Source organism: Hydra viridissima, unplaced genomic scaffold (assembly GCF_058129835.1).
Source record: "Hydra viridissima isolate aposymbiotic clone 2 unplaced genomic scaffold, HvirCarnegie_v1 scaffold_12, whole genome shotgun sequence".
Lineage (NCBI taxonomy): Eukaryota > Metazoa > Cnidaria > Hydrozoa > Anthoathecata > Hydridae > Hydra > Hydra viridissima.
The window spans coordinates 12,049,355-12,061,046 of record NW_028324311.1 but is presented as its reverse complement, the minus strand read 5'-3'; the positions used below and the strand labels follow the sequence as shown (position 1 = coordinate 12,061,046).

The 11,692-nt window shown below is 29.0% G+C and overlaps 3 protein-coding genes across 4 annotated transcripts in view; 2 read left to right on the top strand and 1 right to left on the bottom strand.

Annotated features, from left to right (window-relative positions):
- The window catches only part of LOC145194079 (uncharacterized), a 13,955-nt gene extending 8,260 nt beyond the window's left edge, over window positions 1–5,695 (top strand). The window contains exons 2-9 of the mRNA XM_090068994.1: window positions 2,037–2,209; window positions 3,024–3,270; window positions 3,562–3,664; window positions 3,806–4,079; window positions 4,320–4,377; window positions 4,595–4,719; window positions 4,903–4,983; window positions 5,310–5,695. Coding sequence (XP_089925120.1) covers window positions 2,037–2,209; window positions 3,024–3,270; window positions 3,562–3,664; window positions 3,806–4,079; window positions 4,320–4,377; window positions 4,595–4,719; window positions 4,903–4,983; window positions 5,310–5,496 — 1,248 coding nt within the window. The 3' untranslated portion in view covers window positions 5,497–5,695. The remainder of the gene's footprint in view (window positions 1–2,036; window positions 2,210–3,023; window positions 3,271–3,561; window positions 3,665–3,805; window positions 4,080–4,319; window positions 4,378–4,594; window positions 4,720–4,902; window positions 4,984–5,309) is intronic.
- A 2,821-nt stretch (window positions 5,696–8,516) lies between these two features.
- On the top strand, window positions 8,517–11,422 carry LOC145194143 (uncharacterized). Of its 2 annotated transcripts, none has more exons than XM_090069535.1 (4): window positions 8,517–9,419; window positions 9,562–9,912; window positions 10,006–10,227; window positions 10,310–11,422. In XM_090069535.1, the coding sequence occupies exons 1-4, from the start codon at window positions 8,596–8,598 to the stop codon at window positions 10,659–10,661; spliced, it is 1,749 nt and encodes a 582-aa protein (XP_089925661.1). In that variant the 5' UTR covers window positions 8,517–8,595; the 3' UTR covers window positions 10,662–11,422. The 2 variants fall into 2 exon arrangements, with proteins under 2 accessions (XP_089925661.1, XP_089925662.1); XM_090069536.1 differs by having other exon boundaries at window positions 8,561–9,335.
- Window positions 10,825–11,482, bottom strand: LOC145194144 (large ribosomal subunit protein uL13m-like). Its single transcript, XM_090069538.1, has one exon. The coding sequence runs from the start codon at window positions 11,396–11,398 to the stop codon at window positions 10,889–10,891; it is 510 nt and encodes a 169-aa protein (XP_089925664.1). The 5' UTR covers window positions 11,399–11,482; the 3' UTR covers window positions 10,825–10,888.
- Between the last annotated feature and the right edge of the window lie 210 nt (window positions 11,483–11,692).

The window sequence follows — 11,692 nt, the reverse complement described above, 5'->3', positions numbered from 1 at the left end:
CTAACTCTCACTGTTAAATAAACGCTGAATTTCACTTCGAATGAAAATTGAATTGTCATTCCAGTATTTATGCATATGATAAGATAGAATTATTGTTAATGAGTACATTTCAATTCTCAACGACTTTCTACCAAGAAGGTTTATAAAATAACTGTTTGGTAGGCAAATTTTGTTTTCTTTAAAAAAAACTTTAACACTCCCTTAAGTCTCAGGTTCAGTAAAGCTTGATTTTAAGGCTCAAATGTTTGTTTCATTATAAGCCAAATTGTACAACTGTTGAATTTATTGATAAACCTATTTAGGTGTCTCGTATCAACAAAGTTCATTCTTTCGAGGCCACCTCCAGAATTCGAAACTAGGGACAAATAACAAGCTCAAATGAAGTGTCGGTTATAAATATAGAAAATAATTGTCGGTTATAAATACAGAAAATAATTGATTAACAAAAGCATTTCTAGAACAAATCTCTAAATAGTGTGTATACCGCAGAGTTTTTCTTTGAATTTTCGATTATTTTTACTGAGAAGCAAATAAAAAGTAAATAAAAAAAATATATATAGTTTTAGAAATAAATAAATAAAAAGAAATGAAACAGATTAAAGAAGCGACTTTTCAATGAGTTATAGAGCAACTTATAGTTAGATCACAATGACAATGTTGAAGAAAAAAAAAATTAACATAACGAAATTGTTTTGCTGCTCATAACGGCGAGTTTTTAAACCACTTTTTGAAACTCCAATATAGGGGGAATTAGACATCTTGAAAATTGTAATATATCACTTTAACCAAAATTGGATTTGATAAAAATTACAGTAATATTTAGGGACTTAGCAAAATGTCTGCATTTGAGAGATATTTTTGTCTTTTTCTATCTTTCATAATCTTTTAGGAAAAACTCTTCTATGATAGCTTAATCATAATCTGGTATCTTTAACAGCACCAACACTCTGTTGAGAGGCTTTATTCTACAAGATTAAAAACCACTGTAATTAGCATTTGCCAGAATGATTCCAGTTCTTTAAATATTTTCTGGCTCAATAATTTCAATTATCATTTAAAAGTTGACTTAAAAACTTCAGTGCCCGAATTAGACCTACTGTGTGATAATTCGAAGAGACTCATCAATCCAATATTTGTTGATACCTCTTAAGAAAACTCATACGTTAACAATGGTGTTTAGGCATGACATTTCTTAATATTGTACCAACAGAAAAAATAGACTGATGAAAATAAAAATTCGGCTTAATGGTATTGACAATTACTTCCATCATCAGTGTAAGCCTTTACCCAATAGTTAATACTAAGCAGGGTTAATGATTGCTCCCAATTTGAACAGTGATCAACTTGTTTGCTATGGATTTTCTCTGATATTTAAAATAGAGGAGAGGCTAAATCTCTACTTATGTTTCCTCTTGATTGTGTTACAAATGATTGACTTGAACTGTCCAGATTTGTTTTGCTTCTTTCAGCTAATTTTTATAAATTATCTGCTAGCTAATATCATTAACTAACTATTGATTTAAAGTAAGTTTGCATGCAGCCTTCATTATTCTGGGATATGTAAAAAACAGTCTCTTAGATTGAAAACAAAGTGGATATTTGAATTTAAAAGACTGATGTGTTTGATGCCCAAAGTCAATTGTCTTGCTTTATAGTATTCTTTAATAACTATTGGTTTTGTTTTACCAACAAAAGAAAAATACAATAAAATTCAGTGAAATTAACTGAAAGTTAAATATACTAGATGAAAATATATTCTGTTGCTATTTAAATGTCATGTTGTCCACTTTTTAGGTTTGCTACTTTCACATCTCACTTGTGTAATGTTTTGAAGTAGGATGAATTTAAAATTATGTTTTTGAAGGTTTTACACAAAGAAAATGTTAATATTAATAGCAATAGCTGCCTCTGTTTGCATAGCAAAGCCATGAAATTAAGTTCAATAACAGAAATACACAAATCTCTCCTAAGAATAAAGTTTTGTTGCTGTCCATTCTATCTATTTTTTTTGTTTTTAGCATTAATCTTAATTACAGGTAATTTCTGATGATAGTCCATTCTTGGATAGCGATGGAGCACTTTGTGTAAAACTATCCATCTTATGCAGTAATTTTGTTGAGGATATATCAGAAGTACCTGATGATATTTTTTTGCTTTCAAAAAAACCAACAAAAGAAGTAAATCAAATATCACAGCAAGAGACACTTGGGTAAATTTGAAGTTCTATTCTTTTTTCTTTTCTTGTCATGTTAAGTATTACAAATATTAGCAAAGTTTTGTTTTAATTTATCTTATAGCTCATATCATGATTGATATCAATTTATAAAATGGTTGTTACACTGATACAATAAATACTTTAAAAATGAAAATAATCACTTTTTGTGTTACAGAGTTAAGACTCTGAAATAAATAAACTTTTTAAAGGACAATTTCTTAGTTATTTTTTTTGCAGGAATATTTTTGTGCTTTAATGAAAATAATAAATATCTTGATTGAATAGAAAAGCAGGAGTTCAACAAATAAATACTTGCTATTTTACTCACGTACAGTTTATAAATCATTTGTTGTCTTCTTCACAATAAATAATTATAATCAATAATTATAATTTGATAAATTGTAATAAGCTAATATTTAAGTCACTTTACAGCTTTAATACTCAAGTTGAATAATAGTTAACCTTAATTTGGATATTCTTTACTTTGTTAGTAAACTGTTATTTCCATTTCAAATAAAATTTCTAGAGATTTAAATACTCTCTTAGTGTAAACATAAAATTGTGTTTATTTTAATCTATCAATCTTGTTTTAAAATAAAGATTTATGACAGATTAAAAACAGAAATATACTTGTTTTCTTGGTTTTTAAATTCATTAAATTAAGCACAAACTTCCTCAAAAAGTTAGATGTGTAAAAGATTTAACTAAAAAATACTTTGTTTTTAATTTTTGATAAATTTTTATAAATTTTGAAAAATTTATAAAAATTCATCAAAAATTGTTTTTACTGTGCCTTCTTAAAATTTAGCAACATTGAGAGTGATGTTGACAGTGATAATGATGAGACAACATTATCATCTTTAAAAGATCACATAGTTGCCTATGAAAAGAATGTAAATGTCCATGATCCAAAAGTTCAGAGTTCTAAACAGTCATATGTAAAAACAAAAAACCAAGAACTTAGCATAGCTCTTTTAAAGAAGAAGAGTCGTCCTTCAGCAGGAGATTATAAGGAACTTATTGAGTTGGCTAAAGACCTTGAAAATGTTATTAGGGTGATTTTCTTATGTTTATGATTCTTTCAGTTTTTAAAATATTTTTTATAGCTAAAAGTTAGAGATATTCTATCATTTTCATGCATATTTACAAAAGAAGCTGCTTTTAACTTTATGCCAAATTGTTAATATTAATGATATAAATAGTATTAAAGTATTGTTACTATTAATGATATTAATAATGCTAATATATTAAAATTATTGATAATATTACCAATAACAATATTAGTCATGTTTTTTGTCAATATGAACAACCAACAAGAAAAAGATTGTAAATTAATGACTTTTTAGACTGTTCCTCTCAATATCTCAACAATTCTGTATGCTGGTGGTCTTGGTCAGACCACAATGGTAACTAATCACTATCAGCTGGATTTCATCATCTTCCTAAAAGGTTTTATAAACTTTAAAACATGGATATAATTCTTGAAAAAACTTTTTTTCTAAGTACAGCTTTAAATTTTTTTTCCATTTTGGTTCGCGTGATGTGTTTTGGGTTCATTTTTTTTCATGAAAATATCATTTTTGTTATCAGATTATGATGATTATGCCAAAAGTTTCAAAGTAGTCCTTAGTGTTCTCCAAGAGCGTATTAAAGAGCACTGCATAGAGGATGATTCAAAGGATGATGATATTATCCCACCAACACTACCTAAAGCCCTCCATTTTTTTCATACTTCAAAGGGATTGCTTTTTCAATTAGGAGAGGTTAATGTAACTATGCTCATGTCCAGACCCATTGAAGCTTTTGGTGGGTACAAGTTGATGTACGAAAGAGCTTCAAAAGCAAATAAAATGAGTATCTCAATGTATTCTGATTTCTAAATTCATTTATAAAATTTTATAATAATTATTCAAATTTATGTTTTATTATTAACCTTAAGAAGCTTCAAAATATGGTTTTATTCTCAGTTTTTACAGAAAAGTATTCTTGAATAGTAACTAAGTGTAATAAAATGATGTCAAATAAATTAATGTTGAATAAATTAGGGTTGAATGCTGGAATGTTTTTTTGCCATCTACTTTTTCGTTGAACATTTTATATTTAGTTACAATGTTCTTGCATCAGAGAGGCAAGTAGAATTTATTCGTAATCAGGATGAAGCGGTAAAATTTGTTTTTTAATTACTTAACTTTCACTACTAGTATTCTTACATAAAGCTGTTTACAAAAGTGGTTTTTAGATATTTATAATTAACTTATAAACTAAGAATACTTTATAATTTTTTACTTGCATTTTTTTTTTTTTTACATAATTTTGTTTGCTCAAAAAAGTTCTCTTCAACTTCTAAGAAAATTGAAGAAACATTTCAATTTTTTTAAGTGTAAAGATTTGATATGTGTTGTGAAAGCATGGATTAATCAAGTTATATGGACTGATGTCACTAGTCGCCCTAGTTCATATTTAGTATCATTAATCCTCATATATGCATATGAAAGAGTTAAAAAGTAAATCATTATATATTACATTATTATAATTGTATAAGTTTTTTAAAATTTTTATTAATAGAATTAGTTTAAAAATAATTTAAACAAGACTTTTTAAAGAAAATTTTAAAAATGATTCGTTTTATTTTTTTCTATTAATTTCTATATTTTAATATCTTTAAAATATTTTCTTATTATTTCAAGATTAAATATAATGAATACACCATCATTTGACAAAGAAGTGCTTTTGGAATTTGGCAGGTTGACCTCAGACAAAGAACTACAGTAAGTAGAATACATCATAACCTTCCTCGCCTTTGATCCTAAAAAACCAAGCCTCTTTTTAAGACACTTTTGTGGACAAATTACTGGATTTGCTATTGCACTAAAAATTACGAGTTTTGCATCAATAACATAAAATTAATGAGTAAAATTTTAAGTTTCAATGTTCGTCAAAACATCGTTGAAAGAAAATTGAATTTTTAATGTTGCTTATTTTCGACAAATTTTCCGACTGGAAATTGAATTTTTAAACTAAAAGTCATATAAATGTATATTAAATGACTTTTGGTTTAAAAATATATATCACATTATATGTGATTTTTTATTAGTATTGAATGGAATGCTTTTTACGACCCGAAAGACTATCCAATTTTGAGCGATAATGAGATGTTTGCTTCGCAGCCAGTAGTTCGTGATCCCGCAATGCCTTACCATAATGTCTGCCACACCGGGATTGAAAATTGGAATCAATTTCGAGCCGAAACAGAAAAATGGCTGTTATCACTAACATATTGAGAAACCTGAGAATCAAGAAAAAGACAAACATTCCAGTTTCTTCTTGGTTGTGGTTAAACAGACAGTTTTCTTACACAATCATATGTCAAAAAAAAAATTCTAAGACAAGTACTCTTGTAAATCTTGTACGATTTTTTTTTCTCTAGTATTTATTTGTAGCACCATTTAATAAAAAGAAAGAAGTAGTTTATAATTCTAATAGAGTTTGATTTTGTTTATAATATAAAAAGGGTATAGAAGCATCGAACTGCTGAGGACACTAACTAAACGATAAAAAAAAAATCCAAAAATCCAAAAAACACTAGAAATTATCTTTGATTAGCTAAGCGTTGGAAAGTTATGATGCTCGCTTTGAACAATTATTAAAAAATCACTTAAGAAAATTCTGGTGGTTTAAAAGAAAAGCCAAATATTTATTTATTTTTTTTTTTTTACTTTTGGGCGGGATTGAGATATGTAACAGAATCGTTCAACCCTTTTGAATTAATGAGCTGCGATTCACATTTAATTTCAAGAATAAATCCGAACCATGATTGGAGCATAAGCCTGAATAACAAAGTAGACAAGTTGTTTTTTTTCAGACCGGTTTGGTTTTTTTTAAGACCTATAAAATTTTGCGTAGTATTGAAATTTCAATTCAAGTATATAGTGGATGAAATTAACATGAATATCACAAAAAATCACCTGAAGTTTTGAAAATGAAAAATAAAGTAAACTCTGAATTGTTGAAATAATTTAGCATCAACTCGAGTCGATAAAATGTTAAAATAAGTGGCCATAAGTGGAATTTTTTTAATACACCATTTTCATAAATTTTTTTTTTACAACTTATTAGAAAAAATAATAAATGATAAGAAAAATATATATTTTAGTTCTCTCATGTCTATCCTAGTCAGAGAATTAGAACAATAATTTAATAAAAACGTTTATTACTTTACAAAATTTTGAGTTTTGGCCGCTTTTTGACCATTTCGCTTCACTGTACAACGTTGAAATAACGTTGATCGACATTAATCAACGTTATTTCAGCGTTGTTTCAACGTTGTGTGCTTGCTGGGATTGTATTGGATCTTTATGATAATCATCCAGATACGCTAAACTTGATTGGCAGTTCAGGGGCGGATCCAGGAATTTGTAACTGTGTGGCTAAAATTTATTTTCTCGGTTGAAACTTCGATAAAAGATCGATACTTTAATATTTTTTCACACCATTTATTGATTGAATAGAACGTCCGTAACGTATAATAAGAACCTTTGTGGCCATGGCAGGAATCTCTAAAGCCAAAATCCATAAATTACGATAGACAAATTTAAGTTTTTAGGGATATTCCTTAAGCGAAAAAACCCATAACTAACGTGGCTGCCGTTAAATTCAAACTATATGTAGGTATGTGCGTATCTGCGATTTACGGCACCGATTTTAAAGTTAAAATCTGTGATCATTTTTTCACCGCGTGCTCGAAGTAGGTGTCGTAAGGATGGATTTTTCTCGTCTTTTTTTTTAGAATTTTATACTGACTTAGATAATATTTTAAAAGTAGAGTGTTCTAAGTTTATTGGAATCTGTTTTTTTTTTGCAGTTACTAACGTTTTTAGTGATTTCATTGCTATTGAAAACTTCATTCCTGTTCTGGAAGTGAATTGACATTGAAGGGATGATGGGTTTTTTTTCTAACTTTTGAATCAATTTTATATATCTATTTTCTATGTACCTGCCAAATTTTATTAAAAAATAATGACACGCTCATATTCTATTTTTGCACGCAGTAAAGGTACCAATTATTCTTCTGTTGGAGAGGTTGGGGGGGGGGGGGGGGATTCAAGATTATGAACCTTTTGTATATTTGACTTTTTTATTCATTAAAAAATTGTTTTCTTTAGAAAAATGAAACTTTATTTAAAATATTGGTGATATTTTTAAAGTATTCAAAACATGATTTACACACAAAAAACCATATTCTGTTATTAGTTGAATAAAAATATAACCGAGGCAAAGTAATGCGCTAAAAACTAAACAATGAAGTTCTATTATAAAACCACCGTAAGCCGAACGCCAGTTTTTTAAGTTGGTTCCAGTTTTCTTAAGCATTCCTTATAATGAATTTTTGTCACTTAAGTGGGCATAACTTTTAGTAGAACCATTAGTTTTTTATGAAATTTTCACCATCGTTATACTGATTTAAAGCTCTTTACAATGATTTAAAATAATTAAATAGCTGAATAGTTTAAAAATTTTGCACACATACCTACTATATGGTCATTGCCATAATAGCCACCCCTTAGATCCGCGCCTGCAGTTGTTATACAACAAGCATTTTTTTGGTTGCATTATACATTCAAAACGAGATAACTAGCTTAAAGTTTAAAATTTCAAAGATTGCAATTCTTAAATTTAGCAACTTAAATCCATAAGACATTTATAATAAAGCATACCTAAAATTTTGGTGGATTTATAATTACACCCCTAGTTACAGTAACTTCAACATTACACTGTTTGATATTTGAAAAAAAAAAGGTGAAATCGATTAACCTAATCAAGATTCTCTACTCAGTTGCTTTTTACTGATGGTTACATTATTTTACAAAATCGTAACCGTAAGTAATCAACGACACGGATTACGTGCGTACATCTAAATAATGTGAAATAAATTTGAAAATAAAGATTATAAAATCATTTTGTTAAATTAAATTATAAAAATAAAAGATACTTTTAATATCTTACTTCTTCTTTTTTTTTTTTTTAATTGTAAAAATAATTTTAAAGACATTAGAATCAGGTTTTTCAAACTTTTCAAACTTTATGACGATCTCTCTAAATTATAGCGATTAATTTAAGATGCACATGGTATCTTTCTAAGTTAAATAAAACATTCTAAAAACGTATAGCCTGAAAAAAAAAAAAAATTTTTTTTAGAAAAGTGCAATTGTAGAGACTGCCAGGAAAAATAAGTGACCTGAGTGTTATTATATGGTTTTTGATTTTAACTCAATGGTACCAACGCATATTCGGCAGACGTGTTAAACAACACTTATAAATACTTTGTAGAATTTTTCTAAATCACTTTAGAAAAAGTCTACTAAGAGTTCAATCTGCAAGAAATGATATGTGGAAACGTTTTTTTTATTTATTGGACTTTTTTTGCTCAGCTTTCATTGGCTAATAGCTTTCGTGTTAAAGATGTTAAAGAAGAGAACAAACTATTACAAAAGAGAGCTACCCAATATAAAGAAACTAGAGCGAGTCAAGGTAAGTTTGCTAAAGTACTCGAAGACATCAAAACAACAATAGGTAAAATTAACGAAAATGTTCAAAAAAGACTCATAACACAGTTTGAACAGAAAGATAGAATTCATTTTAGAAGGTCTTTGAAGAACTATCCGAATAAAAAGACAATCACAAGTATCAGCGCAGATATTTTTAAGGTAGCGCCAGAACCAAATGCAGATTTTATAACACACGCACCTAAGTTGTCAACTAACATAAACGAGTTTGAAAAAAATTCCTTGAGTGAAAATGTGTATCAAACCTCGTTAAATCTTAAAAAAGTTTATGAAGACGATGGTAGCAACAGTTTCAAGACTTCATCTGTAGAAGATCATAGTGAAAAAGACTTTGCTGTTTCGAACAAAGAAGACATTTACAAAGAATATCAGATAAATAAAGACAGTTATGATTTAAAAATAGGACATAACAAAGAGCAGTTTGATGAAATTACACTTGAAGAACCTTTCGCCAATGCAGTTATCAAGATCAACTCAACTGCTGCAAGGAAGCGAGTGATTAAAGACTTGATAGAAATTATTAGGATTATTACGATACTACATTTGGGAGAAACAAGGTATAAAAAAAATCCTGAAAATTTCTTTTTTGATAAACCTATTTCTCTGAGCCATCAGACAACAGTTGAAACCAACGACAATCCGTAAGTGTTAATATCTCTTATCTTCTTCTTAAGACGTTTTGATGAGATTCTCATCTGAATAAAATTTTGACAGATTTTTTACGATAATTTGAGTATACTAGTTTAAAATTTATTCTTCGTTTTCCCTAGAATATATTTTTAGAACTCGTCCAAAGGTTTCAAAAGCTTCGCATGATATGAACAAAATATTTGGCAAAGGAGTTAAGAAGGAGCAGAAACATCAAAGTAAGAACATGGAGTATGAAGTTCAAAATTACGTTAACGACTCAAATATTAATAAGTATCAGGAACCACACGTAAAAAGCTCTTTTGAAGAGCGTCAATATAGAAAGTCTCATGAAAAAATGATTCACATCAACACGAAAACCAATCCCCTAGAAGAGATAAACGAAAACAAAAAGATAGATCAGCTCCAAGCAAATCAGTTGTGGGACAAAGCGAACTATTTGCACAACATTACTGGTGCGCCCGTATTGGTGGGAAAAACAGAAAAGTAAAACAATTTAATTTTTATGTTGAATAAAGTTAAGATTTTGATTACCAAAAAAAGTGTTGGAAAAACCTGTGAGTGTTTTTCTATTTAAAGTTCAGAAGAAGAGACAAAAGATGTAGAAACTAGACTTACAGACAGAGCTGATGAAAACAATCAAATTACAAACATTGAGAGCAACAACAGGGACGACAAAAGTTCAACTACCAACCATACATTCGCAATTCAACATAGAAACCAAGCTTACGACATGGTGGTATTAGATGATGCTCCATACCGCGAAACTAAGAAAAACGGACACACAGAAACCCCCGTCAGGTATTTTTATAAAGAAATAAATTTAAGAATTATTTTAGAGTTGATAATATGCCTAACCTTGTTTTTTTCTTTCTCTTTTTAGATATCCCACTAAAAAATATAGCAAAACAACCAGCCGTCAAAAAAACGAACATTTTGCCATTTCCCACAAACAAAAAGATGATAGCTCCGGAGAAACACCATTCAACGGAAAAAATGATCAGGAAATGAAATATTTCGTGACAAAAAGTTTCGACGCCGACAATAATGGAACAGCATCATTCGAGGTCATGCACAACAATAAATTGATCAGAATTACAGAACTAAACAGTAGCATTAACGATAATATCGAAGTGGATATCGAAGGAGAAAAAAAAAACGAAGTCTCAAAAATCGGTAAACATAAAAGGTTTATACCAGAAAAGAGAAAAAAAAGAAATGCAAATCACAGATAGATCAACCTTCACAATCTGGTTTTTAAATCTATATAAAATAAGCTAAAGGAAGAGGAAGAAGAATTTTACCAAAACAAAAATTTCTTTTAACAAAAGATTGATATAAGAACAGATCATGTCCATAATAATTCAAAAACTGTGTTTGAAAAAACAAAAACAAAGGTTATTCAAAAATAATCAATAGAATATTAATGCAGATATTTACACTGATATATAAAATCAAACAATCAAAATATCTTTGGATAGTTGCGAATTTCTTCTGCTGTATATTCATCCAATCTTCTAGGCATAGGATGAGGTGCTCTTAACTTGGCATAAATGTTTGTTGCGAACGGATGTTGATCATCTTCGAAGAGATGTAATCGTTTCATTTGCAAGTTCCTTGAGCGAGTTTTAGGCATCATTCCTCGCACTGCTCTCCATAAAATCTGACATGGGTCTTTTTCGTAAACATCTCTCGCCTTTATCTCCTGCAACCCACCAGGATACCCAGTATGGTGACGATATATTTTACTCTCCCAAGCCCGTTCCCCTTTCATAAATATATGCTTACAGTTCGTAACTACAACATGATCTCCAAGATCGCTACATGGATGGAAGATTGGTTTGTGCTTTCCAAGTAATATTTGAGCGATGTAACAGGCCAACTTTCCATTCATTTGATCTCTGGCGTCAATTAAATACCATACTCGAGCGTTTGTCAGAAAGCTTTGAGAAGAGCGCACAACAAAGGACATTATTCTAGTACAATAAAAATAAAATGAACAAAGATGTTTTTTGTTAAGAAACTAGAAAACTGAAATTTAATTTTTAAATTGATTCAAGCGTCTCTATCAGTAAAAAACATATCTGAAAAAGATCTAAGAAAAAACTATCAACACGATTGATAAAATTCTGATACTACTTTAAAGTCACCATCTAAAAAACATTTTTAAAAAGAGAACCAAAAACTTAAGTACTTTATGCCTTAATTTACATATCGATGACTGAAATTGCTAACATGTACAGGAATAACAGAGGGATACAATCAA

Bases quoted from the DNA above. Each gene is read 5' to 3' on its own strand.
- LOC145194144 (XM_090069538.1), bottom strand. From the start codon at position 11,398: ATGTCCTTTGTTGTGCGCTCTTCTCAAAGCTTTCTGACAAACGCTCGA.
- LOC145194143 (XM_090069535.1), top strand. From the start codon at position 8,596: ATGATATGTGGAAACGTTTTTTTTATTTATTGGACTTTTTTTGCTCAG. The intron at 9,913-10,005 runs GTAAAACAATTT...TTCTATTTAAAG, and splicing joins TTGGTGGGAAAAACAGAAAA to TTCAGAAGAAGAGACAAAAG. The intron at 10,228-10,309 runs GTATTTTTATAA...TTCTCTTTTTAG, and splicing joins CACACAGAAACCCCCGTCAG to ATATCCCACTAAAAAATATA.